Source organism: Capra hircus, chromosome 11, assembly GCF_001704415.2.
Source record: "Capra hircus breed San Clemente chromosome 11, ASM170441v1, whole genome shotgun sequence".
NCBI lineage: Eukaryota > Metazoa > Chordata > Mammalia > Artiodactyla > Bovidae > Capra > Capra hircus.
In genome coordinates, this window is record NC_030818.1 from 61,098,652 (window position 1) to 61,120,706 (window position 22,055).

At 37.2% G+C, this 22,055-nt stretch overlaps 1 protein-coding gene across 6 annotated transcripts in view; it reads left to right on the forward strand.

Annotated features, from left to right (window-relative positions):
- EHBP1 (EH domain binding protein 1) overlaps positions 1-22,055 on the forward strand; it is a 356,781-nt gene that overhangs the window by 233,573 nt on the left and 101,153 nt on the right. For all 6 annotated transcript variants that reach the window (XM_018055410.1, XM_018055415.1, XM_018055414.1 and 3 more), the window contains 2 exons: positions 19,854-20,032; positions 20,605-20,653. In XM_018055410.1, the coding sequence (XP_017910899.1) occupies positions 19,854-20,032; positions 20,605-20,653 (228 nt within the window). The remainder of the gene's footprint in view (positions 1-19,853; positions 20,033-20,604; positions 20,654-22,055) is intronic.

Consider the following 22,055-nt stretch of genomic DNA (forward strand, 5'->3'; position numbering starts at 1 on the left):
CCATGGGACCCCTTCAAGTGAACCAATATACATTTTGAGGGTTCTAAAAGAAAGAAAGGGACAGAGAGATTATTTGGAAAAATAATAACTGAAAACTTACCAAATTTGTTGAAAGGTATGAATATAAATATCCAAGAAGATTAACCCCAAATAGGAAGAACTCAAATAGATCATACCAAGCACAGGCAACAAAGGACTTCCTGGTGGCTCAGAGGGTAAAGCGTCTTGCTTACAATGCGGGAGACCTGGATTCGATCTCTGGGTAGGGAAGATCTCCTAGAGAAGGAAATGGCAGCCCACTCCAGTATTCTTGCCTGGAAAACCCCACGGACGGAGAAGCCTGGTGGGTTACATTCCATGGAGTTGCAGATAGTCAGATATGGCTGAACAGCTTCACTTTCAAATAGATCCATACCAAGCACAGGCAGCAAAACTAAATGAGTGAGACTACATCAAACTGAAAAGCTCAATCAGAACATGAAAAGGCAGCCTGTGGATTGGGAGAATATATTTCCAAACTGTATATCTGATAAGAGGTTAATATCTAAAATATTTGAGGAACTTATATAACTTAATAACAGCAAGAACAACAAACAAGCAACCTAATCAAAAAATAGGCGGAAGACCTGAATACATTTTTCCAAAAAAAGATGTACAAATGGCCAACAGGTTTATGAAAAGGTGCTCAACATCTTTGATCATCAAAAAATGTAAATCAAACCCATAGTGAGATACCACCTAACATGTGCTAGGATGACTATTAAAGAAATAACAAGTGGTGACAAAGATTTAGAGAAAAGGGAACTCTCATACACTGCTGGTGGGAATTAAAATTGAAAATCATATGGCAAAAGTATGGTTGTTTCTCAGAAAATTATAAACAGAATTACCATTTGATCTGGCAAACCCACTTCTGAAATCAGTATCTTGAAGAGGTAGCTCACTCTGATGTTCATTGCTTCACTGTTTACAATAGCCAAGATATGGAAACAACCTAAGTGCCTGTTAGGAGATGAGGAGATAAGGAAATTGTGGTATATATTTACAATGAAATATTCAGCCCTTCAAAAGAGGAAATGCTGTCTTTCATAACAACATGGATGAACCTGGAGGACATTATGCTAATGAAATAAATCAAGCTCAGAAAGAAAAAATACTACATGGTTTCACTTATATGTGAAGTCTAAATAAAGTAGAATTTATAGAAGCATAGATTGGTTGTTACCAACAAGTCCATGTGGCAAGGGTGGAATATGATGTGTGAGTTCTAATGATCAATGTACAGCATGGTGATAATAGTTAACATTGTATTATATGCTTAAAATTTTTTAAGGAATAGATCTTAAATGTCACCACACACCAAAAAATGGTAAAAACATGAAATTTGGATATATTCATTTGCTTGGTTGTAGTAATAATTTCAGAATATGTATGTATATCAAACCATCACATTGTATACCTTGAATAATAAAAAATTTATTAACAGAATAAAATATAAACAGTCAAAAGACATCTTTAACTGTCTTATATAATAGCCTTTGGATACATGTGGCCATTCAGCACCTGTCCACGTTGAGATGTGTTGTAAGTGCCAAATGCACACTGGGTTTTGAAGACTTAGATACAACACCAAAGGCACAGTCTCTGAAAGAAGATGCTGCATACAGCAACAAAGAGCCTACATGCAGCGACAGAGATCCAACACACCTCAACTAAGACCCGGCACAGCCAAGTAAATAAATATTTTGTATAAAAAAGTCTTAGAAAAGGCTCCATACTGTATGATTTCATCTATATAAATTCTGGAAAAAGCCAAAATAAGAAGACAATAAGAAGATAAATGTCAGGAGCAGGACTAGGGACAAGGATGAATAGGCAGAGCACAGAGGAGTGAAATACTCTGTATGGTATTATAATGATGTATAGGCTTTGTAAACTTGTCCAAACTGATTGAATGTGGAACACCAGTAGTGAACCCCTAAGGTATTCTGTGGACTTTGGATGACTATGATGGTCACAAATACACTGTTATGGTAGATGATGTTGGTAATGGGAGAGGCTATGCATGTGGGGAGGCAGGGGTATGTGAGAAATCTCTACCTTTAACTCTAAATTTTTGGGAGAACCTAAAATTTCTCTGAGAAAATTAACTCTTAGAAAAAGAAGATAGAAACAATCATTGAGACCCAAAATTAGTTGTTGTTTTTTTTTTTAAATCAAAAAAATTGACAGATCTTTAACTAGGTGGACTAAGAAAAAAAGACAAACTATAAAATCAGAAATAAGTGTGAGAACATTACTACAAGTTCTACGTAAATAAAAAGGATAATTAATAAAGTACTATGAATAGCTGAACTCAATATGCCGGCAAATTTGGAAAACTCAGCAATGGGCACAGGACTGGAAAAGGTCAGTTTTCATTCCAATCCCAAAGAACTTCAGTTCAGTCGCACAGTCATGTCCCACTCTTTGCGACGCCATGAATCGCAGCACGCCAGGCCTCCCTGTCCATCACCATCTCCCAGAGTTCACTCAGACTCACATCAAGAAAGGCAATGCCAAATAACGTTCAAACTACCGCACAATTGCACTAATTTTACACACTTGCAAAGTAATGCTCAAAATTCTCAAAGCCAGGCTTCAACAGTACATGAACCATGAACTTCCAGATGTGTAAGCTGGATTTAGCAAAGGCAAAGGAACGAGAGATCAAATTGCCAACATCCATTGGATCATCAAAAAAGAACTAAAGAGTCTCTTGATGAAGGTGAAAGAAGAGAGTGAAAAAGTTGGCTTAAAACTCAACATTCAGAAAACTAGGATTATGGCATCTGGTCCCACCACTTCATGGCAAATAAATGGGGAAACAATGGAAACAGTGACAGACTTAATTTTGGGGGGTTCCAAAATCACTGCAGATGGTGACTGCAGCCATAAAATTAAAAGGCACTTGCTCTTTAGACGAAAAGCTATAACAAACCTAGACAGCGTATTAAGAAGCAGAGACATTACTTTGTCAACAAAGGTCCATCTAGTCAAAGCTATGGTTTTTCCAGTAGTCATGTATGGATGTGAGAGTTGGACTATAAAGAAAGCTGAGCACCCAAGAATTGATGCTTTTGAAGTGTGGTGTTGGAGAAGACTCTTGAGAGTCCCTTGGACTGCAAGGAGATCCAACCAGTCCATTCTAAAGGAGATCAGTCTGGGTGTTCATTGGTAGGACTGAAGCTAAAGCTGAAAACTCCAGTACTTTGGCCACCTGATACGAAGAACTGACTCATTGGAAAAGACCCTGATGCTGGGAAAGATGAAGGCAGGAGGAGAAGGGGACAACAGAGGATGAGGTGATTGGATGGCATCACTGACTCCATGGACATGAGTTTGAGCAAGCTCCGGGAGATTGTGATGGACACAGAAGCTTGGTGTGCTGCCATCTGTGGGGTCGCAAAGAGTCAGACATGACTGAGCGAGTGAATTGAACTGATGAATAGCAGTACACCAACAAATTGGATGACTTAGATGAAATGGACAAATTTTGGAAACACTTTCAAAACTTTCCAAGACTGAATCATAATGAAACAAAAAATCCGAGACCTGTAAACTTATAAAGACATTGAATCAGTCATCAAAAACTTCCCAACAAAGAAAAGCCCTGGATCTGTAGCTTCACTGGTAAATTCTACCAAACATTTAAAGAAAGAAAGAAAGGGGAAAAAAAAAAAGGAAAACCCGAATCATCCTCAAAGTTTTCAAAAAAATCCAGGATAAGGGAGCACTTCCTATCTAATTCTATAATGCTAGCAATGCCCTGATACCAGAGCCAGACAAAGACACTGCAAGAAAACTGTAGACCAATATCCCTTATAAACATTTATGCACAAATCCTCAATAGCATTTTAGCATACTGAATTTTAGTGCATTTTAAAAGAATTATGCATCATGATCAAGTGGGCTTTATTCCTGGAATTAATTAGATGATCATTCCAATAGATATAGAAAAAGCTTTTGACAAAATTCAACACTCTGTCATGATAAAAGCACTCAACAAGGCAGCAATAAACAGAAACTATCTCAATATAATAAAAGCCACATGTGAAAAACCCACAGCCATACTCAGTTATGAAAGATGAAAACCTTTTAAGATCAGGAACAAAGCGAAGATGTCTACTCTCACCAAGTCTATTCAGCATTGTACTGAAAGTCCAAACTAAATCAATTAAATAAGAAAAAGAAAAGCCATTTGGATTGGAAGAGAAGAAGTAAAATTATCATATGTGTATGATCTTGCAAATAGAAAACCCTAAAGATCCCTCTAAAAATTAATAAATAAATAAATATACTGTTAGAACTATTAAGTCCAGAAAAAGATACAACTCAATATACAGAATCAGCTGCATTTCTATCACTAAATAAAACCTGAAAAGGAAATTAAGAAAATAGTTCTGTTTAAAATAGAATCAAAAAGACTAAAGTACTAAAAAAAAAATTAACCAAGGAAGTAAAAGATATATGCAGTGAAAGGTAGAAAACCATGATAAAAGCAATTAAAGAAGACATAAAACAATGGAAAAGCAACTCATATTTATAAGATGTTGGTACCACCCAAGTTGATCTGCATGTTCAATGCAAATCTCCATTTTAAAATCCTAGAGATTTTTTGTGTGTGCAAAAATAGAAGAATCTATCCTAGAATTCATATGGAAGCTCAAGGGACAGTGAATAGCCAGAACCATCCTGAAAAAGAACAAATTTGTAGAGCTCACACTTTGATTTAAAATTTACTACAGTCTAGGTTCGATACAGGATGCTTGGGGCTGGTGCACTGGGATGACCCAGAGAGATGATATGGGGAGGGTGGTGGGAGGGGGTTTCAGGAATGAGAACTCATGTACACCTGTGGCGATTCATGTCAGTGTATGGCAAAACCAATACAGTATTGTAAAGTTAAATAAATAAATAAATAATAAAGAGCAAAAAAAAAAAAAAGATAAAATCAATTCATAAAGCACAAGTAAATGAAATAACATCAGAATAATTTTTAAAATTTATTTTAATCCCCTACTTATTCAATAGAAGGAAGGATATCTTTATTTAGTAAATATTAAAAGGTTCATAAGGATTCAATAATATTTGAAATAATAAAGCAAGCAGTTTTTACTTTCTAAAAAAAAAAAAATTACTACAAAGCTGCAGTGATCAAATGTGTGGCAATGGCATGAAGACAGACATAAAAACCAATGGAGTAAAATAGAGAGCCCTGATATAAACCCTTGCATGTGTGATCAAATGATTTTTTACAAGGTTACCAAGTCCCTCCAATGGGAACAAGATAGTCTTTTAGACAGATGATCCTAGAAAACTGGATGTCCTCATGTAAAAGAATGGAATTGAGCCTTACCTAATGCCACATTAAAAATAAACTCCAAATGGATCAAAGATCTAAATATATGAGCTCTTAGAACATAAAGCAGAAGTCTCTAAAGAAGACTTTAGATTTGGCAATGAATTCTTATAACACCAAAGGTATAGGCAACAAAAGAAAAGATAAATTGGACTTCATGAAAATTTGAAACTTTTATTGGACTTCATGAAAATTTGAAACTTTTATGCATCAAAGAACACATTCAAGAGAGTGAGAAGGCAACTTACATGATATGAGAAAAGATTTGCAAATGATGTCTAATAATGGATTAATATCCAAAACATATAGAGAACTTAATGAAACTCAACAACAAAAAGCAAGCAACACAACTCAAAAATGAGCAAAGGACTTGAATATACATTTAACCAAAGAAGATATATGAATAACCAATAAGCACGTGAAAAGATGTTCAATATCCTTAATCATTAGAGAAATGCAAAACAAAACCACAATGAAACACCACTTCACACCCATTAGAATGATATCAAAAACAAGAGTGGGCTTCTCTTGTGGGCTTCCCTAGTGGGCCTCCCTTGTGGCTCAGCTGGTAAAAAAAATCCACCTGCAGTGCGGGAGACCTAGGTTCAATCCCTGGGTTGGGAAGATCCCCTGGAGAAGGGAAAGGCTATCCACTCTAGTATTCTTGCCTGGAGAATTCCATGGACTGTATAGTCCATGGGGTCACAAAGAGTTGGACACAACTGAGCGACTTTCACTTAACAAAAACCCAAAACAACCACCCCCCAAAAAATAGCAGGTGTTGGCAAGAATGTGGAAAAATTGAGACCTTTTGAGCTGTTGGTGGGAAGGTAAAATGATGCAGGAAGAGTGGAAAACACTATAGAAACTCCTCAAAAGTTTTTAAATAGTTATATAACACACTAATCTCCCTTCTGGGTGTGTACCACAAAGACTTGAAAGCAGGGTCCCAAGATAATTGTAGACCCATATTCATAGCAGTATTATTCACATTAGCCCAAAGAATTGAAAACAGGGTCCCAAGATAGTTGTAGCCCCATATTCATTGCAGTATTATTCACATTAGCTAAGACCTGAAAGCAACCCATATGTCTTAACAAATGAATGGATAAACAAAATGTGGTATAGACATGTAATATCATTTAGCCTTAAAAAGAAGGTTAATTCTGACAAATGCTGTAGCGTGGATGAACACTGAGAACATTATACTAAGTGAAATAAGCCAGTCACAAAAAGATAGGTGTGTGTGATTCCACTTATTTGAGGTACCTAAACCAGTCAAATTGTAGAGACAGAAAGTAGAATGGTTGTTGCCAAGTGAAAGTCATTCAGTTGTACCTAACTCTTGGCGACCCCATGGACTATACAGTCCATGGAATTCTCCAGGCCAGAATACTGGAGTGGGTAGCCTTTCCCTTCTCCAGGGGATCTTCCCAACACAGGGATCAAACACAGGGATCAAACCCAGGTCTCCCACATTGCAGGCAGATTCTTTACCAGCTGAGCCACAAGGGAAGCCCGGTGATTGCCAAGGGCTGTGGAAAAGGGAAAATGGGCAATTACTATTCAATGATAAGTTCTATAAGCTAGAAAGTGTTCTGAAGGTGGTGATTGTGACACAATAGGAATATACTTAGGAATACTGAATTGTACACTTAAAAACGATTAAGAGGATAAACACTATATCGTGTGTATTTTACCATAGTTAAAACATATTTTAGTTTATTGAAGGCCCAAAAAAGGTTTTGTTTTATACCTATTGATATATACATTATTAGGTATTAAAAATGAGAAAGGTAAGGTGAAGGTAAGGTAAAATCGCTCAGTCGTGTCTGACTCTTTGCGACCCCATGGACTTCTCCATCCATGGGATTCTCCAGGCAAGAATACTGGAGTGGATTGCCATTTCCTTCTCCAGGGGATCTTCCTGACCCAGGGATCGAACCCAGGTCTCCCACATTGGAGGCAGACGCTTTAACCTCCGAGTCACCAGGGAAGCCCAAATTTTAAAATATTCATTTAAGATAACAATAATAAACCACTACATGTTGTAAGTAGTTTTGAACATGTATTCTGTTCTGTGTAAGCATCCATTTCCATGGGATATAAACCTAAAATTTCTGGGTCTTAGAATATGTGCATCTTCAAATTTACCATAGCAGTTGATGCCAAAGTTTTTCCATCAGTTCTTTATGAGCTCCCTTTCTTCCACATCCTTGCCAACACTTGGTATTTTTAATCTTATTAAAATTTAGTTTCATTTTAATTAAGAGACTTAACATTTTTAACCTTTCTCAAGGGAAATATGTAGTAGTGCCTTCTTTGTTCAATTCATGAATACTAATGTGATGGAGTAAATTTTCTTATGTTTACTGGGTATTTGGATTTTTTTCTTCATTGAACTGTGCAATTTTTGCCCATTTTTCTATTGGATTACCTTTTTTTCTTGCTGTTTTGTAGGGGTTTTTTTTGTGTATATTCTGATTATAAGCTCTTTGTTTTATATATATATATATATATATATATATATATATATATATATATATATATAGTCTGACACCAGGTTTACTTACCTTTATGGAAGGACAGGAGATGCAGTATGTTAGCATTATAGCATCAGGTATATAATGCCATATTTTAGCCCTGCCATGAACTGTTTGGTTTTAATGTGAGAAAACCAGGTAAGTAAATGTGGACGACTATGGCGTGTAAGATTATAAAATCTAAGATCTTGTAACAGCCGATATATCCAACTGTTAGATCCCTGAAGGGACTCATTTGTTTACAAGAATCTCACTAAGTACAGGGAAGCTATGGCCTTTGTTTTTCAGTAGGCTTTTACAGTTTATTAACAGGTTTCCAAATCTAGATGTGGTTCATTAAGATAGGATCATTTTTGCAATAAATAATGTTGCTTGATAACAAATCTGACATTTTTATTAATCTTATCTAGTACATTTCCATGGAAATAAATGCTAGAAAGTAAACTCAGGTCATTTCCTCATGAAGAAGGGGTTTCAGTCTGTTGGTTAACCCTTTCTCCCTGGAAAAAAATTGGTATCTTTACAAAATTGAACTTTCTAATCCAAGAATATGGTGTATTTCTCAATCTGTTTAGATCTCCATTATTTTCTCATAATAATGCTTGATAGATTTTTTATAGATGTCATGCACATTATTTATAGGTTTATTTCTTCGTACTTTAACAAAAATACCGTAAAAATTTTAATTTCTGACTGCTTTTGTTGGTGTATAAGAATGCAGTTGGTTTTGTACATTGTTTTTTATATCCTACAACCTTTAAAATTCTCTTATTCGAATCAATTATCTGTAGATTTCTTTAGATTTTCTATATAATCACATTATATATAAATAATATCAGTTGTAATTTTGTTTCTTTTCCAATAATTATACCATTATATATTTTTCCAGCCTTAATGCAACTGCAGGGACCTTCAGTACAATGTTGAATAAAAGTGGTGAAAGATTCTCAATCTCAAAGGGAAAACATTGAATATTTACCATTGTGATATTTGTTATAGTCTATACAAGTTAAGGAATTTTTTTGTTACTGTTAGTTTGCCAAGGTTATTTTATAGAATATAAATGAACATAAAATTTTATTAATTTTCTCTGTTTAGATGGTTTCTGTATGTTTTCCCTGTAATTTGTTAATATGGCAAGTTACTTCAGTAGATTTGCTAATAAGTCAAATATGCATTCCTGTGCTAAGTCCCGTTTGTTCAATTTATAAATTGCTAGATTCAATATATTAATATTTTCATTAAGACTTTGCCTCTATATTCATGACTTTTTTGTAATTTTGTCTTATCCTACTGAATTTTTCTAATAAGATTTGCTTGGTTTTGATTTGCATTTCTCTAATAATTAACATTGATAACCATATTTTTGTGTGTCTATTGGCCATCTGTGTCTTCTTTGGAGAAATGTCTGTTTAGGTCTTTTGCCCATTTTTTGATTGGGTTGTTTTTTGGTTATTGAGTTATATGAGCTGTTTATATATTTTGATGCCCTTGATGGTTGCATCATTTGCAAATATTTTCTCCCAGTCTGTAGGTTGGCTTTTCATTTTGTTTATGTTTTCCTTTGCTGTACAGAAGCTTGTAAGTTTGATCTGGTCCCATTTGTTTTTTGTTTGTTTGTTTGTTTGCTTTTATTTATATTGTCCTGGGAGACTGATGTAAGAAAATATTGGTACAATTTATGTCAGATAATTTTTTCACCTATGTTCTTTTCTAGGCATTTTATTGTATCATGTCTTATATTTAGGTCTTTAAGCCATTTTAGTTTATTTTTGTGTATGTTGTATGGGTGTGTTCTAACTTCATTGATTTGCATGCAACTGTCCAACTTTCCCAGCACCACTTGCTGAAGTGGTGGGACTGTCTTTTTCCCATTGTTTATTCTTGCCTCCTTTGTCGTAGGTTAATTGATGGTAGGTATGTGAGTTTATTTCTGGGCTCCCTGTTCTGTTCCATTGATCCATCTATCTGTTTTTGTGCCAATAGCATGATGTTTTGATTACTGTAGCCTTGTAGTATTATCTAAGGTTTAGGAAGGTTATGCCTCCTGCTTTGTTTTATTTTAGGATTATTTGTTCTAGTTCTGTTAAAAATGTCATGGGTAATTTGATAGGGATCCACTGTTGGACATATACCCAGAGTTGTATAATTCAAAAATATACATGTACCACTGTGTTCATTTCAGCACTATTTACAATAGTAAGACATAGAAACAACCTAAATGTCTTTTGATAGGTGAATAGATAAAGATGTCTTTCTCAGAAAGAGAAAGATACCATATTATATCCCTATATGAGGAATCTAAAATCTGACACAGATGAACATGTCTACGAAACAGAAAGAGACTCACAGACATAGAGAACAGACTTGTGGTTGCCAAGTAGGGGCAGGAGAGAGGGATAGTGGGGGAATTTGGGATAGCAGATGCAAACTAGTATATATAGGATGGATAAACAACAAGGTCCTACTGTGTAACGCAAAGAACTATATCCAGTATCCTGTGATAAACCAAAATGGGAAAAAATATGAAAAATAGTATATATATGTATAACTGAGTCATTTCAGGTTAAGTGACTAGAAAGTTTGAAAGTCACAGAAATTAGCACAACATTGTAAATCAATTATATTTCAATAAAAAAAATTTTTTCAAGTACCTTGAGGGAAAAATAAGATTTGGTTGGATCATGAAATGAGATGGGGAATTAAATTCATTTTTCTTGTTCTCTAGAAGAATTTGTGTAATGTTGGAGATATTTCTTCTTTGAGTATTTGGTAGAATTTATCATTGAAGCCAACATAATTTTTTATAAGAAGGTTTTTAATTACAAAGTCAATTTCTTTAAGAGTATTAGAACTCTCCATTTTAATTTTTTAAATTTCTTCTAGCTATGCTTTTCTAGGAATTTCTTCCCTCTTTTTTTCTTGGTCAGTCATGCTATGGGTTTAATAAATTTTGTCTTTTCAAAGAAGCAACTTCTGGTTTTATTAATCCTTTTTATTGCATGTTTACTTTCTGTTTCATTAGTTTTTGCTTTCATTTTTGTTGAGGCTAGTTGCTGTACAATATTATATAAGTTTTAGGTGTACAACATAGTGATTCACAATTTTTAAAGGTTTTATTCCATTTATAGTTATAAAATATTGGCTATATTCTATGTTATAGATTTTAGTGCTCTTATCTTTATTATTTTGTTTTTTCTACTTTTGAGGGTGGAGGGGATCATATAGCTATTAAGGTGCAGTTCTACCTCTTCACTCACTCTTCCAGATCAGTGATTAAGAAAGGAGAGTCTCACTCCCTCTGGTTTTCTGGTCAGTCCAGGTCTCGGCTTGGACATTTCTTAGAAGGTTGTGTAAAGTTGATTTGTTTGCATTTTTAAAAATGCACACATTTTTAAAAATGTGTTCAAATGTTAGTTCTACTTTCCTGTTAGCAAAAGCCCCTCTCAATATGATTTTGTTACAGAATAATCTTTCTGATTGTCTGGCAGTAGAATAACAAAGCCGAACTTTCAGTTTTACTATGAGAATAAAATGAAGTTATTTAAATAAAAACACTTTGAAGAAAAGATGGAAACAGTAGTGGTACAAGTATTCTTGTTCTCATCACTGCTGTTGTTTTGGGCTTACCAAATGTTAAATTTATCCAAAGTTCCCTCAACCATTTGCAATAATTTACAGTTGAGAGAAGATTCCCCAGAATCACTAGTAGGGAGACCAAAATTTCTGCAGCTTCAGCAATGATAGTGTGTATCTCATTGTTGTGTACTTAGTTCTAGTTCTAGCTCTAACCAGTAATCTAAAATCCAAGAGGCTGGGCAAAGGGTTTTATTAATAGAATACTCCTAGGTTTCTCTCGGGTCGAATACCTTTTTAAAAATCAATTAATTTCGTATACAACGGGCTGTGATCTAAGTTCTGAAAAAGTTAAGTTGACTGAGGCAATTACTAGTCTCAAAAAATGGACAGTTTTTATTGAGGTCCTAAAACTGTTCTACCTCAAAGTGTGAAATTTGTGTTGCTTAAGAGAACAGACTCTGGAATGGGAACACCTTAGTATAGATTGTAACTCCTCCAATTCGAGATGTGTAATGTCAGTTTCCTCAACTGAAATTGGAAGCAACAATACTATCTCAGAGGAGCTGTGAGATTAAATCAGCTATTCCATGTATAGATTTTAACATTGCATACGGGACATAGTAGGCTCTCAGAATATAAGAGTAAATGAAAAGTTAGTCTTTTTGTAGAAAGAAGAACTGAATATATTGTAGTAAAAATATTATAAGAAACATACAGAATCAAAGGAACATTTTACAATGCTCCTGCTGACTAGGAGTTGGAATGAGAGTTCATGTTGGTGATGACAGTTGAACTTGATCTTGAAAGTGGGGTGGAATTGTAGTAGCTATGCTTGAGACAGAGGATATTCGTAGTTGGGTGACAACCTGTATGATCAAAGACTGGAAGTGGGGGATCTGGGAGCTAGGCAGAAAAGCATAGTGATTTTAGAGAATAATGAGTTATCTAGAGAGTAGAAACATTGAAAGAGTTTGCTATTCAATGCTCAGTATTTTGACATCATGTTTGTATGTTCTAGAGGGCTTCCCTGGTAACTCAGCCGGTAAAGAATCCCCCTGCTGTGTGGGAGATCTGGGTTTGTTCCCTGGGTTGGAAGATCCCCTGGAGAAGGGAAAGGCTACCTACTCCAGTATTCTGGCCTGGAGAATTCCGTGGACTGTATAGTCCATGGAGTCGTAAGGAGTCAGACACGACTGAGCGACTTTCACTTAACACTTTTTGAGAGCCATTAGAGACTTCAACCTGCATTTTTAAATTGTTTCTATGGCAGTGGATCAGAAAAGGGAGAATTTGGAAAAAGGAAGACCTATTAGGAAGATTTTGCAATAACCTAGGCAAAAGAAGATAAATGGCAAAAAACACTACAACAGTACAATAAAAATTGGCCATGAATTAACTAGTAAAGGATGATAGGTGAAGGAAGAATTCAAAGCTGATTCTGAGATTAAGAGTCTAAATGATTGGGACAATTTAATTGTGATATAGTTTGTAGATATAATGAAAATGAAGCAGATTATAAGGGAAAAGTATAATTATGATTTGGGACATATTGAATTTTATGTGGCAGGAAGGACAGCCAGCTGGAAATGTCAGCTTGAGGTAGTATGAGCTATAAATGTCTATTTGGGAATTATCTGCATGGAAGTGATGATTGGAATCCTGGGAATGAATCAACTCAAAGTGTGGAGAGAAAACTATTTAGAGCAATACCTAGAGGAATATATGCTTGTATCAGTGGAAGACGGAGAAACAGCCAAAGAGAACCAGTCATAGGCAGAGGGGTAGAGTAGAAAAAAGTGGAATAGAAATTTCTTGGTTTTTTCCAGTCGCAAGGTTGCGTCCAATTCTTTGCGACCCTATGGATTGCAGCACGCCAGGCTTCCTTGTCCTTCATCGTCTCGCAGAATTTACTCAAACTCATGTCCATTGAGTCGGTGATGCCATCCAACCATCTCATCCTCTGTCACCCCTTCTCCTCGTGCAAATTTTTTACAACTATTGAAATTTAGGAAACTTTGTAACAAGTTATTTGACTAGATTTCCTTAAAGAGATCCTGTTTCTGTTGTTAGCAAGAATAATTAGGTGGCCTTACTATCTTTAATACTCTGTATAATATGCTATGTTAACAGAAATAATATATTAATGTTATCTATATTAGAACGTAGAACTACCAAGTCAAACTGGTTTCAAGTCCCTGTTCCTTTCTACACTCACCACTTTAAATTGCCCTTATAATCATGATGCTTGACATCTACTGTAGTTCTCAGTAAAACTGAGATGATGCAATTTTATCCACAAAGTGGCTTGACTGAGAGAGACCTGGGTGTGCGCTCAGTGCATGCTTCAGTTGTGTCCGACTCTTTGAGACCCTGTGACTATAGCCTGCCAGGCGTCTCTGTCCGTGGAATTCTCCAAGCAAGAATACTGGAGTGGGTTGCCAAGCCCAGGGATTGAACCCACATCTTCATTGCAGGCAGATTCTTTACCACTGAGCTACTGGGGAAGTCAAGAGAACTGGGAGGATCACTTAATTGTGCAGACTCTCATCATTCTTACAATAAGATTACCATTAGAATGGCTTTAAGATATTTCCTCTCTCAGTGCATAAAAAAAGTCAGCTGTAAAATCTGCACTTTACTTTCCTAAAATGTTGAATAGAGATGCCTTCTGATACATCTGGTCATTGCAAAAATACAAACAACAACTTTTAAATAGTTTGGTTCTACCCTTAATGGCCAGATTTTGGTGTCTTCTGCTTTGGAAAACAATAGATTACAAAGTCACTTGTAGCTTCTGTTTTTTTTTTTTTTTTTTTTTTTTTTTTACTAAACCCATAAAAAAGATTGTCAAAAATTCCAAGTACCCCATTTTGCCATTAGAGTATCAATATTACCTTCTAGTTAAAGCATTGTTTACAAAAAAGTTTTCCACTATCTTGAGGAATTCATAGCCTTTAAAATGTCCAGTTCAGTTCAGTCGCTCAGTTGTTTCCGACTCTGCAACCTCATGAACCACAGCACACCAGGCCTCCCTGTCCATCACCAACTCCCGGAGTTTACCGAAACTCATATCCATCTAGTCGGTGATGCCATCCAACCATCTCATCCTCTGTCGTCCCCTTCTCCTCCTGCCCCCAATCCCTCCCAGCATCAGGGTCTTTTCCAGTGAGTCAACTCTTCACGTGAGGTGGCCAAAGTGTTGGAGTTTCAACTTTAGCATCAGTCCTTCCAATGAACACCCAGGACTGATCTCCTTTAGAATGGATTGGCTGGAACTGCTTGAGTCCAAGGGACTCTTCGAGAGTCTTCTCCAAAACCACAGTTCAAAAGCATAAATTCTTCAGTGCTCAGCTTTCTACACAGTCCAACTCTCACATCCATATGTGACCACTGGAAAAACCATAGCCTTGACTAGATGGACCTTTGTTGACAAAGTAATGTCTCTGCTTTTTAATATGCTGTCTAGGTTTGTCATAACTTTCCTTCCAAGGAGTAAGCGTCTTTTAATTTCATGGCTGCAATCACCAACTGCAGTGATTTTGATCCCTGAGTTGGGAAGATCCCCTGGAGGAGAAAATGGCAACCTCTCTAGTATTCTTCCTTGGAGAATCGCATGGACAGAGGAGCCTGGTGGGCTATAGTCCATAAGATCGCAAAGAGCTAGACATGACTAAAGTGACTTAGCATGCACATGATCAGATGGTTAATAAAAAGTAAGAAATTACATCATTCATGTTTCTTGCTAGTCTTCTCACAGGAGCAGTAAATATACAAATCTTAATTATGTGAGGCTGATTATTTTAATTGTTTAGCATTAACATCCTTTTGTCAAATGGGGACATCATTGGTCTTTCTTAAGTAAGCTGTGTGGCAAGAGTGGTTTCCTTATTAAACTCAAATGATATTAAGATAAATAATTGTTCTCCTTTCACCTTATTTTATAAGGCTTCTATTTACCTTATAGCCAGCACTGTTGCTAGCAATATTTAAAGTCCAGAAAGTTTTAGTAGTTTTCTTTATCAGTTCAGTTCAGTCGCTTCAATTCAGTTGAGTCGCTCAGTCATGTCTGACTCTTTGCGACCCCATGAATCGCAGCACGCCAGGCCTCCCTGTCCATCACCAACTCTCAGAGTTCACTCAGATTCACGATCATCGAGTCAGTGATGCCATCCAGCCATCTCATCCTCTGTCGTCCCCTTCTTCTCCTGCCTCCAATCCCTCCCAGCATCAAAGTCTTTTCCAGTGAGTCAGCTCTTCTCATGAGCTGGCCAAAGTATTGGAGTTTCAGCTTTAGCATCATTCCTTCCAAAGAAATCCCAGGGCTGATCTCCTTCAGAATGGACTGGTTGGATCTCGTTGCAGTCCAAGGGACTCTCAAGAGTCTTCTCCAACACCACAGTTCAAAAGCATCAATTCTTCGGCGCTCAGCCTTCTTCACAGTCCAACTCTCACATCCATATTTGACCACAGGGAAAACCATAGCCTTGACTAGACGGACCTTAGTTGGCAAAGTAATGTCTCTGCTTTTGAATATGCTGTCTAGGTTGGTCATAACTTTCCTTCCAAGGAGTAAGCGTCTTTTAATTTCATGGCTGCAGTCACCATCTGCAGTGATTTTGGAGCCCCCCAAAATAAAGTCTGACATGTTTCCACTGTTTCCCCATCTATTTCCCATGAAGTGATGGGACCGGATGCCATGACCTTCGTTTTCTGAATGTTGAACTTTAAGCCAACTTTTTCACTCTCCTCTTTCACTTTCATCAAGAGGCTTTTTAGTTCCTCTTCACTTTCTGCTGTAAGGGTGCTATCATCTGCATATCTGAGGTTATTGATATTTCTCCCGGCAATCTTGATTCCAGCTTGTGTTTCTTCCAGTCCAGCCTGTCTCATGATGTACTCTACATATGAGTTAAATAAGCAGGAGACAATATACAGCCTTGATGTACTCCTTTTCCTATTTGGAACCAGTCTATTGTTCCATGTCCAGTTCTAACTGTTGCTTCCTGACCTGCATACAGGTTTCTCAAGAGGCAGGTCAGGTGGTCTGGTATTCCCATCTCTCGAAGAATTTTCACCAGTTTATTGTGATCCACACAGTCAAAGGCTTTGGCATAGTCAATAAAGCAGAAATAGATGTTTTTCTGGAATTCTCTTGCTTTTTCCATGATCCAGCGGATGTTCAGTCGCTTAGCCGTGTCCAACTCTTTGCAACCCCATGGACTGCAGCACGCCAAGCTTCTCTGTCCATTACCAGATCCCAAAGCTTACTCAAACTCATGTCCATCGAGTCGGTGATGCCATCCAACCATCTCATCCTCTGTTGTCCCCTTCTCCTCCCGACTTCAGTCTTTCCCAGCATCAGGGTCTTTTCCAGTGAGTCAGTTCTTCCCATCAAGTAGCCAAAGTATAGCATCAGCTGTTCTAATGAATATTCAAGACTGATTTCCTTTAGGATGGACTGGTTGGATCTCCTTGCAGTCCAAGGGACTCTCAAGAGTCTTCTCCAGCACCACAGTTCAAAGCATTAATTCTTCAGTTTTCAATTATATTAACTTCCAAAGTTACCATCTGTTCAGTTCAGTTGCTCAGTTCAGTCAGTTCAGTTGCTAAGTCGTGTCCAACTCTTTGCGACCCCATGGACTGCAGCACGCCAGGCTTCCCTGTCCATCACCAATTCCTGGAGCTTGCTCAAACTCATGTCTATCAACTCAGTGATGCCATCCAACCATCTCATCCTCTGTCTTCCCCTTCTCCTCCTGCCTTCAGTCTTTTCTAGGATCAGGGTCTTTTCCAGTGAGTCAGTTCTTCACATCAGGTAGCCAAAGTATTGGAGCTTCACTTTCAGCATCAGCCCTTCCAGTGAATATTCAGGACAGAATTTCCTTTGGGATTCACTGGTTTGATCTCCTTGCGGTCCAAGGGACTTTCAAGAGTCTTCCCCAACAACACAGTTCAAAAGCATCAATCCTTCAGCACTCAGCATTTTTTATGGTCCAACTCTCACATCCCTACATGACTGTTGGAAAAATCATAGCTTTGACTAGATGGACCTTTGTTAGCAAAGTAATATCTCTGCTTTTTAATATGCTGTCTAGGTTTGTCATAGCTTTTCTTCCAAGGAGCAAGCGCCTTTTAATTTCTTGGCTGCAGTCACCATCTGCAGTGATTTGGAGCCCAAGAAAATAAAATGTGTCACTGTTTCCATTGTTTCCCCATCTATTTGCCATGAAGTGATGGGACTGGATGCCATGATCTTAGTTTTTTGAATGTTGAGTTTTAAGCCAGCTTTTTCACTCTGTTTCATCAAGAGGCTCATTAGTTTCTCTTCACTTTCTGCCATAAGGGTGGTGTCTTCTGCATATCTGAGGTTATTGATATTTCTCCCGGCAGTCTTGATTCCAGCTTGTGCTTCATCCAGCCTGCCATTCCACACGATGTATTCAGCATATGAGTTAAATATGCAGGGTGACAATATATGGCCTTGACGTACTCCTTTCCCAATTTGGAACCAGTCTGTTGTTCCATGTCCAGTTCTAACTGTTGCTTCTTGACCTGCATACAGATCTGTCAGGAGCCAAGTAAGGTGGTCTAGCATTCCCATCTCTTTGAGAATTTTCCACAGTTTGTTGTGATCCACACAGTGAAAGGCTTTGGCGTAGTCAATAAAGCAGATGTTTTTCTGGAACTCTCTTGCTTTTTCTGTGATCCAATCGATGTTGGCAACTTGATCTCTGATTCCTTTGCCTTTTTAAAATCCAGCTTGAGCATCTTTAAGTTCATAGTTCACATACTGTTGAAGCCTTGCTTGGAGAAATTTGAGCATTCCTTTGTTAGCATGTGAGATGAGTGCAATAGTTACCATCAGAAAATATGATTGTCACCAATAAAAGAAAATGGTTTTAAGAATAATAAAAGCTTAGGATAAAAATCTTATTTTGAGTCTCTGTTTTGCTGTCATCATTGTTGTTTTAAGTATCTGAACAAGAGGGGAAGACCAAATAAATGGTTTAAGATTTAAAACGCACTGCTCCATACTCCCATGCATCTAACTGACCTAATAATATTCAAAAGTAGTCATCACTAACTCGAAGATATTTTGAGCAAATCCAAATTATATACTAATGTGTGCTATTGCTGTCAACCCCTGATGTCTGTAATAACTCTAAATCTGTTTTGCCATCATTAAATCTAGGTAAGAAGTAGGTTTGAATATGGTTATCACTCCACTAAAATGGATATGATTCAGTTCAGTTCAGTTGCTCAGTCGTGTCCGACTCTTTGCAACCCCAAGAACCGGAGCACACCTGGCCTCCCTGTCCATCACCAACTCTTGGAGTTTACCCAAACTCATGTCCATTGAGTCGGCGATGCCATCTAACCATCTTATCCTCTGTCGTCCCCTTTCCTTCTGCCTTCAATCTTTCCCAGTATCAGGGTCTTTTCAAATGAGTCAGCTCTTCGCATCAGATGGCCAAAGTATTGGAGTTTCAGCTTCAACATCAGTCTCTCCAATGAACACCCAGGACTGATCTCCTTTAGGATGGACTGGTTGGATCTCCTTGCTGTCCAAGGGACTCTCAGGAGTCTTCTCCAATACCACAGTTCAAAAGCATCAATTCTTCGGCTCTCAGCTTTCTTTATAGTCCAACTCTCACATCCATACATGACCACTGGAGAAACCATAGCCTGGACTAGATGGACCTTTGTTGACAGAGTAATGTCTCTGCTTTTTAATATGATGACTGTTTTTTTTTTTTTTTTTTTTGCCTCTCTTTGTGGCTTGTGGATCTTAGTTCCCTGACTAGGGAACGAACCGGGTGCCTGCAATGAAAGCTCAAAGTCCTAACCAGGGAATTCCTGACTACAGTATTTTAAAAAACTATTATTTTGATCTCTCCATTACTAGCAATTTATGCTACAGTTAGACTTCAAAATACATTATTTTTGATCTACTCAGAAAAGAACTACAGTTGTAGATGATTGCACTGGGGGAAAATTTTTTTTAGGATTTGAGAGTTCTATAGATATTTAGCCTTAAGTATTTAAATACTTTAATATTTCCATCAGTGTAGCTCTTGGCCTGTTCTTATGTATAGGGTTAAAATCTTGCCTATCCACCTCTCTGTCAGGCAGACACCATAGGCTACAGCTGAAGATAATAGCTTAAGATTCATGTCTCCTTTCTTAGAGGTTACAGTTGTCTTGAAGTGACAGTTTTGAAGGACCTAAACTGACATTAAAGTGTTCAAATGATCTGCTTAGGTCAATTAATGTTAATTTTCATTTTCCAGTAAATTATTTTAATGTTTTCCTCTTTTCTTCTTTTCTAGCCAAGTCCTATACCAAGTCCTGTTTTGGGACGAAAGCCGAATGCTAGTCAGTCATTACTTGTTTGGTGCAAAGAAGTTACAAAAAACTATCGGGGAGTGAAAATCACCAATTTTACTACATCATGGAGGAATGGTTTATCTTTTTGTGCAATCTTACACCACTTTAGACCAGATTTAATGTAAGTAGAAAAACTTTCCATTGCTGTAACTATTTTGCTAATAACAGTTCTTTTTAAATAATAGCATAAAATAATTTATCATGTGTCCTGAAATACTTGATTTTTTTTTATTACCCATATCTCAGAACAGTTTTTCCTTCTTGATGCTGAAAAACATTTTTTTCTGTTTCCAAAGAGCTTATTTTTTTCCTTAATCTCATATAAAAAACAGACTTCAAGTTACTATGAAAACTGTGTGTTTATTAAAATGAGACAAATAAGCTTGTAGCTGTTTATATACTGACAACAAAGAATTACCTCATGATGAATTTGGTTGTCAAGACTAGTTGCTGGTCACCTGCCTTAACTTCTCTTTTAAATGGAAAGCTTCAGGCATTGGAACTTGTAATCACTGTTTTTATTTATTTATTTCCTTAATTTTCCACTCTATTAGTTTTGTTGATTGAATTGCTGTGAAATTGCTAGTTACTCTTTGATGTTACTGAATGTCAGATTTTAAGATTCAGTTTGTTGTAAAAACAGCTGTTTTTATCAATTACTGTATGTACCTACTGTGCCATTTTCTCCCTCAGTGACTACAAGTCTCTGAATCCTCAAGACATTAAAGAGAACAACAAAAAGGTAAGAATTGCCAAAGGGAAAAAAATGCATAGTTTCAATTTTGCCTCCTCTGCAGGCTTTTATTAATTTGGGGAAAGTGAGGTTGTTTTGTCAGGTCCTAACTATAGCTCACAGAAGGTAGTCTGTTTCCTGCAGTTCAAGTAGGATGCATGGTTTACTCTAGTTTGTCATGGCCTTTAAAAATCACAAATGCCAGCTTGGCATCAGATGATAATAGTGCGTAAGAGCTTCATTAACTGTTAAATATTTGTTAAGGCATGTTGCTTTTATGTAGCTTTTTAGCAAGATTTAGCTTTTAAAAAGTGCACCTCGAACTGTTGTGCTGCAAGTTCAGAAAAAGCCGTTGGGAGGGGATGAAAGCAGGAGCCTGATGAGTGTGCAAAAAAGAATGCATGTGTTCCCAGAGGCGACAAGATATGAACACTGGTTCTTTTCTCTTTTTTTTCCCACTTCCTACCCCCCCCCCCTTTTCTGGTAAACTGTACAGTATTTTCCACATAACTAATGTACTGAGGTCAGAGCTTCCCAATTGGTTTGGGGAAAATGTTGATCCTTTCATTCTTGAGAGTAGCTGCATAGGGCTGAGTGGCTAGAGCCCTTTGGGCCAGCCGACTGTGGCTGCAGGCTGGCTTAACTCTGTATTCCCAAAATATAGCACAATATTAGTTTTCTGTGTGCGCCACATGTAAGAAAGGAGGATGCACCTAACTCAACATATGGCAGGTACTCATTTAATGTCTTTTTTTCTGCTGAACTGAATTCTTCAACTGAAAAGTATTGTCTTAGAGCAAGAGCTGTGGATAGACTTGAGGGGATCCTCAACCATGGCTTGGGGGAAAAATTTATTTTCTCAGTTCTTTAACTGAAATGTAGCATTTTCTTCTGTTATAAATTTAGACATACCACTGTGAATTTAGACATAACAAATCACTGTAGTATTAGCTATGCCTGAGACCCCACTCCAGTACTCTTGCCTGGAAAATCCCATGGATGGAGGAGCCTGGTAGGCTGCAGTCTGTGGGGTCGCTAAGAGTCGAACACGACTGAGCGACTTCACTTTCACTTTTCACTTTCATGCACTGGAGAAGGAAATGGCAACCTACTCCAGTGTTCTTGCCTGGAGAATCCCAGGGACAAGGGAGCCTGGTGGGCTGCCGTCTATGAGGTCACATAGAGTTGGACACGACTGAAGCGACTTAGCAGCAGCAACAGAGACTATTTCACCTTTAGAATCTCAGACGTTTTCATATCACTTTACAGTTGCAAACATCTACAACTACCTTTTAAGTTCATCACTTCTTCATAATTGTAGTAGTTGGTACATCCATAAAAAGTACATTTATTGTTTCTCAAATTCCATTTCCTATAATAGTTTCAAATATTTATTTTTCAATAATTGGTT